A 14863-nucleotide genomic window follows, 5' to 3' on the forward strand; every position below is an offset into this window, starting at 1 on the left:
GTGCTTTGCCATAATTAAATAATCCAATCCAATCCAGTTAATGTTGCAGATTGCGTTGTTCCTTAATCTTCGAATTGGATCCGGCTTGTTATTTTTTGCAGACTGTTAGAGCAATTTTATAAAAGTAAGCTTGAACTTTCGATTATGTCAAAAAGAATTTCCGATTCTGGAGCTGCCTACAAAGCGAAATACCGAATTTCTGATCTACAAAGCGAAAGCATGTTTTGAAGTCCATCAAACAAAAAAGTGGAATTGTTGCAAAAAATGGATAAAGGCATATCATTTGTTTCTCTAACCATTTTGAAATCTGTTTATCAATTTCACGCTGCTCTGCGGGGTGCGGGGAAACGTCGCGGCGCGCAATGAACTGGAAGTTGATCTGTCAGCACTATCCTTAACTTCTTAGCAGATGTTTTTATTTTATTTGGCTTATAATTCCTTACTAAATGTAGTCCCTCCCCGGGGGTCGACGTAGAGAACTCTGCGAACCTACTGGCTAGGATCTGTACCTAGGCAGTCTCGGCCACGGGGGTATAATATTTTCGAGCTTGGCGGTTCCTGATGATCCGTGGGGTGGGTCTGTACTCACTCTTCATGTGTCGGGTGGCGTAATTTCCCGTAACTAGGGTATCGGTAGCCAAATAGCACCTGGGCCATTGAGCGTCCATTCCCGCTGTCCTTGGAATTCCGTGTAAAGCCTGGAGGGAGGGGTTGCCCCTGTAGTACTGGCGGGTAGCAATTTCAACGACCAGTCAAAGCGCCAAGCATTTAAGCCCACCCCATCGTGGTCTCTGATCGCTGGGACGGAGGTCTTGGTTGACCATGCTTAAATGCGAATTGCATATACTTATGTAGCCTTAAGGCTTTTATAAGCTCTGTTCTTGTAATCCCTAGAGAACATCACAGTGTAAACTATCAACTAAATCCCAGCCGGGAGACGGATCAAGGTAGGAAAGAGGGCCCGTTGGCCGCGAAGCGTATAAGATAATCGTTACATAACTACCACTTATCGAAGAGGTTGTGAGAAAAATTCGTAACCAAAACATACATGTGCAAATGTAGCGATATCAAGTTGCAGAAAAATGAACAAATAAACAAATAAATTGTCAATTAATGATATTTATAATGAGAATTGTAGTAATGTGTATGCCTAAGTGACGAAATTATGGTCCTGCATTCTGTGAGCAGTAAAAGGCCTTAGTGTGACATCGTCTGAGACGCATATGTAGTTTAAAGAAGCATTAAAATTGCCCGCCGTGCATTTTAAACCCTTATCATAAAATTTACTGTTTAATCTATGGAGGTACTCATCAATGTATTCTACCTTCAAATCATCATGCAGTAGTTTGTTCCTAATATAGAAATGTGCTTTTGTAATGGTGCGCAAGATTTTATTTTGTACAACTTGTAATTTGTGCAGTTCATTGCTCTTTGCCGTAGCCCAAACTGGCAAGGCGTAACACATGATAGGTCGCAAAATGAAAAGATAAATTTGTCGCTTCCTCCGTAGGTCCAATTTAGAACACCTACCAAGTAGAAGATTCAGCTGCTGCGCAACACTTTTAGTTTTGTTAGCTACATAGTTGATATGGGTGTTCCACGTTAGCCTTTGATTTAGATAAACTCCTAGATATTTGGCCTTGTCAACTGTGGGTACCCGCTGGCCGAATAGGTACAGTAGCTGAATAACAACTTTTAATTTCTTCCTGAGTTGCAGTTGAGACTTATCAGCATTAATAGAAATCCTCCAGTTGGAGCACCATTCTTCAATATCAAGGACAATATCTTGCAAAACACTAATGCCTCTGTTAGGATTTACTGATTTAACTGCTACCGCCGTATCATCCGCATAGCAGGCGAGTAGCGTGTTCCAATTTAATTTGTCCCTTGGAAAATCCGCCGCATAGAATAAATAAAGAATTGGGCCCAGACAGGACCCCTGTGGGCCACCTGCTGAGATCATCTTGTAGCCAGAATGACTCTGTCTGCAGCTCACAGTGAAGAATCTGTTTGTGATATAAGAATGTGTCAGTCAGATAAGCTCTCTGGGAATATTAAACTTGATTAATTTGTAGACTAGACCCTCATGCCAGACGCGGTCAAATGCTTTGGCCACGTCTAGCATGAGCAGTGCTGTGCAGCTTTTATGATGGAGTGCGGATCCAATGAACTCAACAAGTCTAATTAGTTGTTTCGCAGTAAACAGCTCACTCCTAAAGCCATACTGTTCATCAGTTAGGAATTGCAAGTAGGGCTGAAATTTCTGTAAGATAATCCTTTCAAATATCTTGGCAAGATTGGATAAAAGACGAATCGGCCTGTGATTTTCTACTTTAGTGATATCTTTAGCGGGTTTGGGAAACAAAAATATTTTCGCCCATTTCCAGCTTTCTGGGAAGTAGCAACACGTAATACAAGCGTTAAAGACGCCTGTGAGTCTTGTAATGCCACTTTTAGGCAAATTCCTGATCATGAGATTCGTGATCCCGTCAATGCCTGGCGCCTTCTTTAGATTAAGTTTAGAGACTATCTTCGTAACCTCCTTCGGAGTAGTGAGGCCGTTAGCATTAAGTGCAGTAGGCATCTTCAGCCATTCATTTACTTCATTTTGAACTTGCTGTGCAAACGAATTATTGCATGGTGTTATGTTGGGACTAAATTGCTTCTTTAAGTGATTTGCGAAAATCTTACATTTATCATTATCAGTGTAGGCTGTCATACCATTTGCTACTACAGGCCTGTCGCATTGGTGCGTGCGCTTAAGCATTTTAGTGAAGCGCCAGAAAGCATCGTAATCCATCTCAAGCTCAGCGATTTTGTTATTCCAGTTATCTTGCCTGAAATCCTGTATTTCCTTCCTGAGTCTTTTACTTATTCTATTGAGCTCGGCTTTCGTGTTCGGATCCCAGGTAGTATTGTAGCTTCTGCGTAACCGGTTTCTTTCAGTCTTGAGTGCCTTAATAAATTTAGGGAACTTAGTAAGCTTATCTGTCATCTGAGTGATTTTGGTAGACTCGTAGTAACAGTTGTTTAAGCATGCAGTGAGACAGTCAATTTCCTTGTCGATGTCATTTTGGGTTTTAAGTACTCCTGGCCTAGGGAGCCGCTTCTTAACAACATCATGAAACATCGTCCAATCTGTGTAAGTCTTAGTAGTTGGGTAGCTTATACTTGCAGCCCCCAGTGTCGCTACCACCGGGCAGTGGTCCGAGCTAAGATCGTCATGTACTTCCAGGATCATATTAATATTAGTGTTCGACAGTATAATGTCCAAGATATCTGGAATGTACCCTGTAATATGTATTCTGAACGTAGGCGAATTGGGTGCATAGATCCCCACAGGATGATTACTTATGAATTCCTTAAGAACTTTGCCATTATGGTTGGTGCCGCGGCATCCCCAGTCCGTGTGTTTGCTATTTAAGTCTCCTCCTACTATAATGTTCATAGAGTTTGGGATAATGCACCTGAAAAGCTCTTCTGATAGCCTGTTAGTCGGTGGCTTGTAAATGGCGGCGAACAAAGTGTCCCCAAATTTGGGTAGTTGTATGGAAGTGACCACAATTTCGTAACCTTTGCTTCTATCCGTGGAGATGAGACATGAAGAATATTTACAGTGCACATATATGGCCACGCCTCCACCTCTGTGATGCAATCTGTCACATCGGTAGGACCTGAAATTACGAATATTGAGCCTATCAGCCGGTTTGGCTAGTGTCTCAGAAATAAGGCATATCTCTATGTCATTATCGTAGATTAAATCCTCGAGTTCATCCTTTTTATCCCTAAGATTGTTAGCATTCCAAACTAGCATTTTAATTGGCCTGCTACTGTTGATGTTACTATCCATGATTTGGTAGGGACTTTGCGCGTTGAAACTACTAGTGGCGATACTAGAAGTTAAGTTTAATTGTAATAATCCCGATGCTTTAATGGCTTCGACAAGATTTTTAAGGCCTTTGAAAATGGTCCTTGCTTCATTCAGTGTGTTATTGTTGAAACTCTGACCGCTAGCAGCAGCCGCATAAGTTTTGTTTGTGATAACCCTGTCGTTAAACGTTTTAGTGGGTGGGCTTTTCGAATCTGTTTTAGGAAAGTTCGGGCAACCCCTGTAGTTGCTTGTATGTTCTAATTGGCAATTAATGCATTTGGGTTTCTCCTCACGTGGTTTAGGGCAATCTCTCGATAAATGATCGCTAGCACATTTCATGGTTGACTTGGTTGACCAGTGTAGCGGTGGGCCAGTTTAACTGGAGAGATTTATTTTGAAGCTGTTGTCATGGTGATGTGGGCAACGGGACCTCAGTTGGAGTGTTCGACCATCTCCAAGGTGGCTTTTTGCTGGCTTCCCGTCCCGTGCCTGATATCGGGGGTTCTCAGTTGGGCTTAAGCCAGTCGTGTAGTGTCATTTAGTTGACGGGGCACGTATAAAGTTTAGTTAGTTACTAAATGTAGTATTTCATCTCGATGTACTCCGTCTTTGATATGATTTAAATCAAATTTCTCGTCATTATAAATATCACGAATACATATCAAATAGTTTTCTGGTTGCGATTTTCTAATTTCGACTATGCGTAATGTATGCTTTACGGATGCGCACGTTCAAAGAAATGTTTAATAAAGTAAACAAATAAATATTAAGCTTTTTTTTAATGTTGATACCCTTTAAGATCATAATTGCTCTTTATTTCATAAATTACAGTTTCATATTTTTAATTTTATAATTTCTGCATGCCATCTTACCAGATTTAAACTGATGATCTGTAATCCGGAAAAACCGATAATCCAGAATCGACGAAGTCCCGACTAAAGACTTTTGACTGTATTATGTTTGAGTTTCGCTAACAAATCTGATTTAATTTATATCTTTTCTGAATGCCTCATTTCATCCCCGACTTGCTCATTCCAGAAAATTAGGTACAATTGAGTGGTAAGAATTCGTGTCAAATTTGGGAAACAGCTTGTAAGCATATGAGTACTTAGGTCAAACGTTGGCTGATGCCCATAACGCCTGCCTCTTTAGCGAAAACGGCTGCATCAGAAGACATCAGAGTCTTAAGCCATTAGCATGGTTGGTAAGTTAAGATTTTTAATTAATTTTTAATAGTCGATCCATAGTTTGTATCCTCGCTTAGAAAGTATTTAGATATTGTAAATACAAAGCGAGTTAAAGGACATTGTGATTCACTTCCAAGTTCAGATGACTGGTAATATTATTTTGCAATGCTTTGCTTTATCTATCACGAGTGGTGAAGTAAAATAAATGTAAGTTAGATAGTTCAACATTTATTTAGGATAACAGTGATAACTCACCTAACAGCTTTTAAGTAACAGTTGAGAGGAAGAACTGAACTTAGTAGTTAAAACGTAAATATAGTGCCTTAAAATTATTACAAAATAAGTTCTAGCAGCTTTGAACACTATTTTTTAAAGAAACACCTGCCCTTCAACTATTAAATACTCTATAAAATTTCCAACACAGAACTTATTAAATTATGGGGTACTATTCGGTTTCAAGGGCCGTAAAAAAATTGCAGCGAAAATGTACGCGCAAAAGCGCCAAATCTAGCAAACACGGCCATTTAACAGAGCGCCAAATCTAGCGTACGCGCTGTGCGTAAGTTTATATAGTTCTATATTGCTTAAGACGCCATTGAAATACTAGTTTAATTTTTAAATCCTTTTTTGATATCCTATGGATTTAACAATTTTTGAATTGCCCATGACGAAAACTCGGCAATAGAATTTTGGGTAAAGTGCAGTATCACCCACTGCTTGACGCGTTTAATTGCACATACTCGGTATCCATGTGCACATCGACCTATTTTCACTTAAAAAAAAAAAAAAAAAATCCTATAATTGCACAAAAAATGGCACTGCGCACACCCTTGACTTTATCTATATACACATCGACCTATTTTCACTTAAAGAGTAAAAGAAAATTGACAAAAATCCAATTGTTTTTACCCTTGTAAAAAGCGGCAAACAAATAAGTGAGCGATTCTGCACTTTACCGAGAATATTTTCAAAGAAAAGGCATCATTCATTATAGAAAATTACATTTGAACAACCAACGAGGTGAAATTATGCTTTAGTGATAAGTCGGTAGCGGAATAGCGATGCAGGCATCCATTCAAATCTGTTTAGCAATTTTATATAAATTATATTAATGATCAGAAATAGTTATTTACTCTTATGCTTCCATTCAGTCATGTTTAGCCTTTTTCATATAAACTTTAATAATAAAAAAGTATTATATGAAATTAACCTTTCATCTAAATTAAAATATCAATTTTAGATAGTTATTTACTATTATACTTCCTTTCTTGCCGCAATTATTTATGGCAGCATTGGCATCAACAATAGTTTGGCGATTTTTTACGGCCCTCGAAACCGAATAGTACCAATTATGGCATAGGACATAGGAATCTGAAGTTTAAAAAAAGAAGTCAATGCATTTAGTAGCCAAATCAAAATGCTCATCAAGAAATACAAATATGAAACATAGAAAGGCAAATTTTTGATCTTAACATGACTGATGCTTGCTATGAAAATATCTGAAAAGTTAAAAAAACTAGACTACTCGAACGATCAATTCACCCAATTTCACTGCATCCTTTCTTGATGAGAGGTACAGGTCTTTGCCGACTACCTCAATAAATAAATAAGAAATAAAAAAAATTATGCCCAAAGAATTGTCGACTTATTCCTATTTTATTGAGGTAGTTAATGACTTGATAGAAAGCTGAAAGCATTCATCCGCAACAATTAACTTTACTGATCTCACCTCCTTAAAGAACTAGAGAACATTGAAAGATTAGCATAAAAAAATCTCCTGGACTCAAATCGATTACCAATTTCATGGTAAAAAATTTACCTAGAAATACTATAAGTAACTTTAATGCACGTATTACAAATATATTTCTTGCAATCTTGGAAGTGTACGAAAATCTCCTTTTTACAAAAGTCAAGGAAAGACACTACCAGAATGAACGGATATAGAGCTATTAATCTAATCTCAGGACTCAGCATGTTACTTAAGAAAATTATCCTTCAGCGACTTCAGGCTTTTATGCATCTTCTTCCAGAGAAGCCATAAGAATTTATCAGTGCTGAAAGTGATCCATATAATGATGTATCAGTGATCCATATAATGGAGGTCGCCAGAACTACGCAACAATGCAGTATTCCTTAAGTTAGATGTGGCAACTGTGTCTGCAAGCTCATGAAATTTGAAAGTACATGAAAAATTTTTTTGCTTAAAAATTTATTCATCTCAAACTGCACTTTTATCCTTTCATAAGTTAATGCTGTATCCAGCATTAGAAAAATTGTCTTGTTATTTTAGCTGACAAGGACAGCTAGGTTGCCGTCCTGAATAAAGAACAATATACAAATAGTGTCAGTAAACAGCTTGAAGAGGGGCTTTACAAAATTCTAAAAACAAATCTAGATTCACCTGATAAATATTTTACCAAAAATCAAATCCATCATCAATTCGTGCTCACTTGGACAATTATACTAAAAGAAAACTTAATCACAAAATCTTCCAGATCAGACTCCACAAAGTGTATAAGTTGATTTTTTCCACTCCAAGTTCAGCACAGTGATTCATTTCCATGTGCAAATTATCTTTCAGTGGCTTATTTATTGCATTATAAAGCATCTGGAAATAGGCAGTCGTCCCTGTGGGAATCATTATTTTATGTTTTTCTTCCTAAAAGGAAATATTTCATGTCTTTAGTAAAATGAGTACTGGTTAAACCCTAGACTAGCAGACCTCTTTGGTCCCTATAAAATTTAAACAGGCCCTGTGACTAAGGGCTGGAAGAACCCAGCATTCATTGGATCACTGGAAGACAGGTATAAATCCTGTTTCTCATAAGAAATCTTACTACACAATAAGAAATATGAGCTGTAATTAAGGATTTGCAATATTTAGCCTCAACAACATGCAACTTAAATTTCCAACACATTAAGAGAACTCTTGTGACAGAAGCCAAGAAAATGGATAGCATGCAAGTTAAAGTTTAATTGTTAATAAAAATTAAAGTAAACACCAAGAGCCATAATATACATTTGTATTACTTAATTATGAAAAACAAATGTCTAAATTTGCAATTTGAGACTGACAGTAGTATTATATAATCTGATTAAATAAAAACTGACATAAAGCAATCAAAAATTTAATCTAAAGTGAATTCCCAATCTGATATCATGAATTTTACACATTCTATTATTTCGTTTGGTTAGAATATTTACTGGCTGGAGAGAATTTCTAAACTAATCTACTTACATAGCATAAAAAATGGATGTTTACAAAAAAAATTACCACGAAGCTTTCTCAATGCAATTAAACGCCTAAGATCTTTGAAAAAATTTAAACACAATGCTTAAATCAATTCTGATTTCATATCTTGCTATCAATGCAACAATTAGAAATCAATCCATCTTCAATTTCAAGTCTTGCTGTATACTCATTCCTTTTTATACAAGCCACTAGAAAATATTCAAAACTGTTGTATTAGCTTATAATGAATAGCAGCTAAGCCTGTAACTTTTAGCATATACAGTTAGGAGCATTTTGTGTGAATCAAATTTTATATTAAGAATTAGCATGCAAGATCTCTTGTATAATTTTTTAATAAAGAATATTACTTGATTAGCATTAATTTACTGATTGAATGAAAACTAATGAAATCCTCTTTATTGAAAGCAACATAATGCAGTTCATAATGAAATGAACTAAATTAAATAAAGGAAACTAATGAAATCATCTTTATTGAAAGCAACACAATTTAGTTCCTAATAGACAGAAATTTTTTAGTTCTGGGATTGAATAGGTACAATCATACTAACTGCTTAACCATGCAAATTTAAGTGTTAAAACTTCAAATTTTAAGACAGATAATACTCATGAAACTAGTGTTAAAATCAAGAATGCAAAAGAAACTGAAGTAGCGATAAGAATATATGAATCTAGATGCAAGTATATATTACTGAGACTGAAGTAGCAATAAGAATATATAAATCTAGATGCAAGTAGCTATTATTAAGGTAAATCCTAATTCTGATAATATCTTTGCCATTAAAATTATTTTTCCATGAAGCTGCAGTTACTTTATCAATGCAGTGAAATCAGATATGACGAGAAAATTTTTATCCTATGTTCTGATATTCTAGTAAGAAAATTCTCTTAATAATGAGTGGCAAATGAAATTGTTTTCTCCGTCTTTTTTAGCCAGCTTCTTTAAAAAACAAACCAAATAACTTTTGATGATAAAATTACATTACTTCCAGGTGTACTCAATACTGTGCCTCCCCTCTAATTCTGTAAGAATAAAATAATTAATTTAATGCTAGTATTTCTTCCACTAGCTTGTTGTTTTCTCATTGTTCATATACTATTTTTATTCCTTTAAAAGAGCTTTCAGGTAACAGAGAAAAAGTCATATAATTATTTACTATTATCAAAAGTAGTTAAAAGAAGATAAATCCAAAATTAGATTCAGTATTTATTTACAAAACATTTATGAGCACATTCATAAAATAATAAGATCCACACATCTGCAAAGAAATTCATTTATATTTACAGAAAAAATTGCTAATCACTAAAGAACTTCACAAATAAATATTACACTTTGCTGCTTCATAATACTGCACATAAAAACGGCAAATATGTAAAATGCCCATACAAATATATCATCAAATGAAAAATGGATACATTTACACTGCATATGTAATGAGAAAAAGTACATAACACAGACTTCTGTACATTTATATATACAAAGTCAATTCTTTTATATAAGCCAGTATATCTTATTTTAAAAATGACAAAGACTTTGCTTCAAATTTCAATTGTGTAATACAGTTGAATCAGGAGCATAAATGCTTTTTGACACTGTTACAAGATGAAACAGCAAACACTTTAAAAAACTAATGCGTATAATGTATTAGAATATAAAATCTTTTTAAACTCATAGAGAAAATGTGTAAGACTTCAAAAACTTATGTATCACAAAATATAAATAATGCGGTTTATAAAACATGGCTTTTAAACCACCAATAAATATTTACAAAATGAATCAGATTATGTAAATGGAATCAAAGACAATATGATATTAAAAGCATGCTTGATTATAAGTCATAAACAACAAATTCTGAATTCAATAATTCTTTTTAAACACTTCTAAAAAATGAGAATAAATGCAGTATATAACATAGCAAAAGTATTGTCTTTAAGGATAGGTTGTTCTTAATTTTATAAATAATACTAATATCTAACATTTGCTCTGACATTTCATAACCACATTCTAAGCTACACATATTTCCTCTTGCAAATTTAAAAATGAGATACCTTTGCGAAAGACGAACAACAGAAACAGTTTTAAAGTAAATGTATCTGATACTAAAATAAAATACACATACAGCATCTAATACCCAAATGAAATATGACTGCATGTATATAAAATGCATTCAGGCTTAGGAGAAAAATGTAGTTTTCTACCAGAGTCATTTTTTTTTTAAATATACCTAAATAGTCATGCTTATATGCTATATGTTTGACTAATTATTCCATAAATTTTTATAAGCAAAACACCTTGCACACAAAAAAATGAGTAGCTTGATTGGGGGGGGGGAAGAAGACGACAACAATTTGATAGATGTATATAATACAAAACAACATTTAAATTATGAGAAAGACAAAAAGTTCAAAAAAATTATATGTCCTGTCCAGAAATATGCTTTTATTTCTGTCAAAATATTAAATAAATACTCTTTTTCAGTACATTTTCAAATAGGATTTATATTGAGACTGGAATTAGATCCATGCAGTCTTTATATCACTACTCAACATACAAGCAAAAATATACAGATGAATATAAAAAACCTGCTTAGGTTATGAAACAGACAACTGCAATATTCTAAACATTCATTAAATCTACTTTGTAACTATGTAGCGTCCTATATTTAAATTCCTAAATGTAATTCAAACCACATCAGTTTCAAATACATCCTAAGATTTCTAATTTTGCAATGTGGCATGGGAAATGTACATATCATACCACTTGCATAGGCATATAAATAAAATAAACATAATTTAATTTGTAAAGCAGACGTACTAAGATAATCATTTTTATAACTTTATAAAAAATTGCTCAAAAGTAATTTACAGATGCAATTATTTTCAATTACATTACCTGTATTAAATAGGAAAACAACAGATGATTGTGCAAAATACATGAATACAACTATTCTTCAAAGTACCAGTTATGACTTACTAATTTGATTGAGAGAGATTTTGGTGGATGGTGTAAAGTTCGGAAGGTATCTTTAAAAAAAAAAAGAAAGAAAAACTTTTAATGCAACTCTTCCTTTTAATTATACATTTATCTATAATTAAAAATTAGTTTTTAATTATCAATTAACTATTAATATATCCATTTATAAATACTTCTACATTACATTTTTTACTAGATATTTCTTTCTTTTTTAAAGAACAATTACATGTATATGTGTGATAATGCTTTTAGGTGTGGGAAAAACAGCTTTTATGTATTACAAAACATACTTCTGAATAAACTAATGACATTAAAACTATTCTCATTTATATTTTAAAATAAATTATTCGAATAATACTAATGGACATGTGATAAGAATCATAAAATAAAAAGGATGTTGAAAATTATTCACACCTTGTAAAATATATGACATCTTTGCAGAATACTGAAGTCAATGCTAAAAGAAATTAATGACCAGACTTCCATATATAAACACACTGTAAAAAGCTATTTGTAATACAAAATGTTATAGTAACATTAAAATGAAATGTAAAGTAATTTGTTACAAAATGTCATTAGGAATGGGTGTAATAAAGCAATGAAGCAAAGCTTCACAAGATAATCAGTGCTGCAATTCAATTAGCAAAGGACTAAAAGTGTCCTGTAAAGGAAAAATATCACACTTGAACACTAAGATTTACTTCAGTGAGAACAGTAACAACCTCTGAAAATGAGGGACGGTCACTGGGATTTTCAGACCAGCATTTGTTTAAAAGTTTGACTAGGACTTCTGGAGCATCTTTTGGCATACACAGTTTTAATTCACCTCCTTGAAGTTCCTGCATCACGTCTTCATTTGACATTTCTAGATATGGTAATTCGGCTTTATAAAAAATTTCCCAAACAAGGACAGCAAAAGACCATACATCACTTTTTACAGACCAGGTGTCTGCAATCACTGCCTCAGCAGGAGCCCAACGCAGTGGAACAATCCTGGATTCACAATGATAATATTCTTGAGAGTAGGTGTCCAATGATAAACATGGGCAACTGATTTTAATTTTTAAATTTGATGATACTAGGCAATTTCGAGCAGCTAAATCTTTATGCACTAACTGTTGTTTAGTGATATATTCCATCCCTAGAGCAATTTGCTGGCAAATCATCAGATTCTGAGAGACTGACAGAGGTGATTGCTTAGGACCTTTTGATGCATCATCAGGTCCAGTAGCTAATAAAAACTGCTTTAAGTCTCCCTATGAAAATAAGAAGAAAAAATAATGAATAAATTAATGTATTAAAAAAAAGAGCAGAGAGAAAATACTAAGGCATAGGTTTATACTCATTCATTTTAATTCAGTTAGGAGCAATTGGAAGTTAACACAACATGTATATGCCACATATTCATGAAAATAAAATTTCCAAGTATGGTGAACTAACCCAGTCAGTATAATCCATAATCATGTAATGCGGATCAGCTTCTTGACACACACGAAGTACAGTTCCAACATTTTCATGCTTCAGTTTAATGTACATACTTATTTCTTTTTTGAATTCAGCAATAAGACGTTCATTTTTAGATTCCAATGATTTTACCATGACTACAGTTTCAGTATTTTCTTCTAATATGCCAACAGCTTTGGCAAGAAAGACTTCTCCATATTCACCATGGCCTGGAAAAATAAAAATAAAAAAAAGCAAAATTTAAGGAAACAGTTTTTAGAGAAAGGACTTCTTAGATACATAAAGAAAATTTTAACATACATTTTTAAAGAGATGTTCTTATAAATGAGCAGTTAAAAAAGAAATCTTTTATCATTAATCTTTAATTATTTTATTTAATTTTATTTCTATGACTATGTTGCATCTTCTCTTATTATAATCATAAGAAGGTATTACATAACAAATTTAAAAAAAATCAGATTAAACAAAAATATGTACAAATATTAGAGGCAGGCCAGCAGCTATGAGTCAATCGTTATTGAGTAAACTACTTACACAGAAATTGCCAGGGAGTTCAAACATCTACAAAATATCTATTCTTTACCATTTGTAGACTTAACTAGTGTTGAAGCATTGCACTCTTAAAATATGTCAACAATCTTAAATTAAAAAAAAAAAAAAAAAAAATCTACTACCAGAAAAGACTATTAGCAAATCATATCTCATAGCTACCACAGATGTTATCTTTATACAAGATATATCTCTGAGTTTTTTTCACATACAAATATTGTGAAAAATTAAGAACACACCAAAAAGAATGAATGTAAAATATAAATCCCAAAGCTGTCTTAGTAATATTTAAGCCCAAGAAAAACCTTGAAGAGAGACAGTTTAAAGGATTAACAATCATATATAATAGGCATCTAATAAAGGCAGGATTAATAATCATCTATAAGCAAAGATTTTCACAACCTCCCGAAAAGCTATGTCTCCAGAAAACAGAGCCTAGAAGCATACATATACTTATCAAACTTTCTAGGTTGATTCCATGTTAATGAACAACAATGGCCTTCTGCATATTAGGAAGACCATTTCTCACAATATAAAATAGAGATGTATCAGTCAGGTAGTTAGAATCATACCATTGCTTGGGATATCTTAATATGATAGACTATTGATATAATGGACCAATAATAGGTCCATCAATGCTCCACACAACAAACTTTTCCAATTCCATAAATCATGGTTGATCCTGAAAGTTTCATACCTTCATTTTTACTACAACTTTTCATAACTAAGACAAGTTTCTTTCAAGAATGTTAAGTGACTTATCAACAGCATATCACCTATGACTGCTCACTCTTGATTTTACTCTCATACTTATAAATTATTGCCTTATTCTATCATAAATTATATGACATAAATTGTATTCAAATTCATTGTACAGCTTTATTTTTATTTAGTTTTGTTGCTCAGTTTTCAGTCAGCAATATTACTAAATCACATCAAATAAAATTATATAAACTAAACAACTCAAATTCATAACAATCATTTCAAGAAAATCAAAAAGACATGAGACAAACTAGCTTCATTTGGACTGACATATCACATATGCTAAATGATCCAGGGACACATGTAGTCATCAAGAATTCAGATTTTGTGAGGCAGTGGTGACCATGGTGTCATTCTATCACCTGATACTAAGAGTTTGAAAACCTATGAAGTATTAATCATAATTGTAGAATTAATGAAAAATTAAACAATAAACTAATTGGCAAAAAAATGGATACAAAGGCCTTATACAGTGATAATGAATTAATTAAGTGATAATATATTAAACTCATTATCTTAAACTCACTGTTGTTAACTCATTACAAATTCATAACTGTTGCCCAAAATTTGTTACTCCACTACATAAATATAGGAATACTCCATATCTCCTTCATATTGGCTGTGGGCACTTTATGCCCCAATACTCTTGCATTTAGGAAAACCGTGGCAGACATGTGTAAAGGTACTGCCACATAAAATGAGAGCATTATTATGCAGCCAATAACATTCAAATACTATTCATCTCAAAGGGGGTCAGGCAGCTAAGCTTTCAGGCAGAATTTCATTTTCCCCTCAGAGACATGTTT

The 14863-nt window shown here is 33.6% G+C and overlaps 1 protein-coding gene across 2 annotated transcripts in view; it reads right to left on the minus strand.

The window, feature by feature from the left end:
• Positions 1 to 9495: 9495 nt before the first annotated feature.
• The window catches only part of LOC118199526 (inactive tyrosine-protein kinase 7-like), a 151222-nt gene continuing 145854 nt past the window's right edge, over positions 9496 to 14863 (minus strand). For both annotated transcript variants that reach the window (XM_085807760.1, XM_085807759.1), the window contains exons 12-13: positions 12723 to 12955; positions 9496 to 12538 (exon numbers count right to left, since the gene is read on the minus strand). In XM_085807760.1, the coding sequence (XP_085663886.1) occupies positions 11960 to 12538; positions 12723 to 12955 (812 nt within the window). In that variant the 3' untranslated portion in view covers positions 9496 to 11959. The remainder of the gene's footprint in view (positions 12539 to 12722; positions 12956 to 14863) is intronic.

This window comes from Stegodyphus dumicola, chromosome X1 (genome assembly GCF_044657685.1).
Source record: "Stegodyphus dumicola isolate Sdum_Otavi_A_Nest chromosome X1, ASM4465768v1".
Taxonomy (NCBI): domain Eukaryota; kingdom Metazoa; phylum Arthropoda; class Arachnida; order Araneae; family Eresidae; genus Stegodyphus; species Stegodyphus dumicola.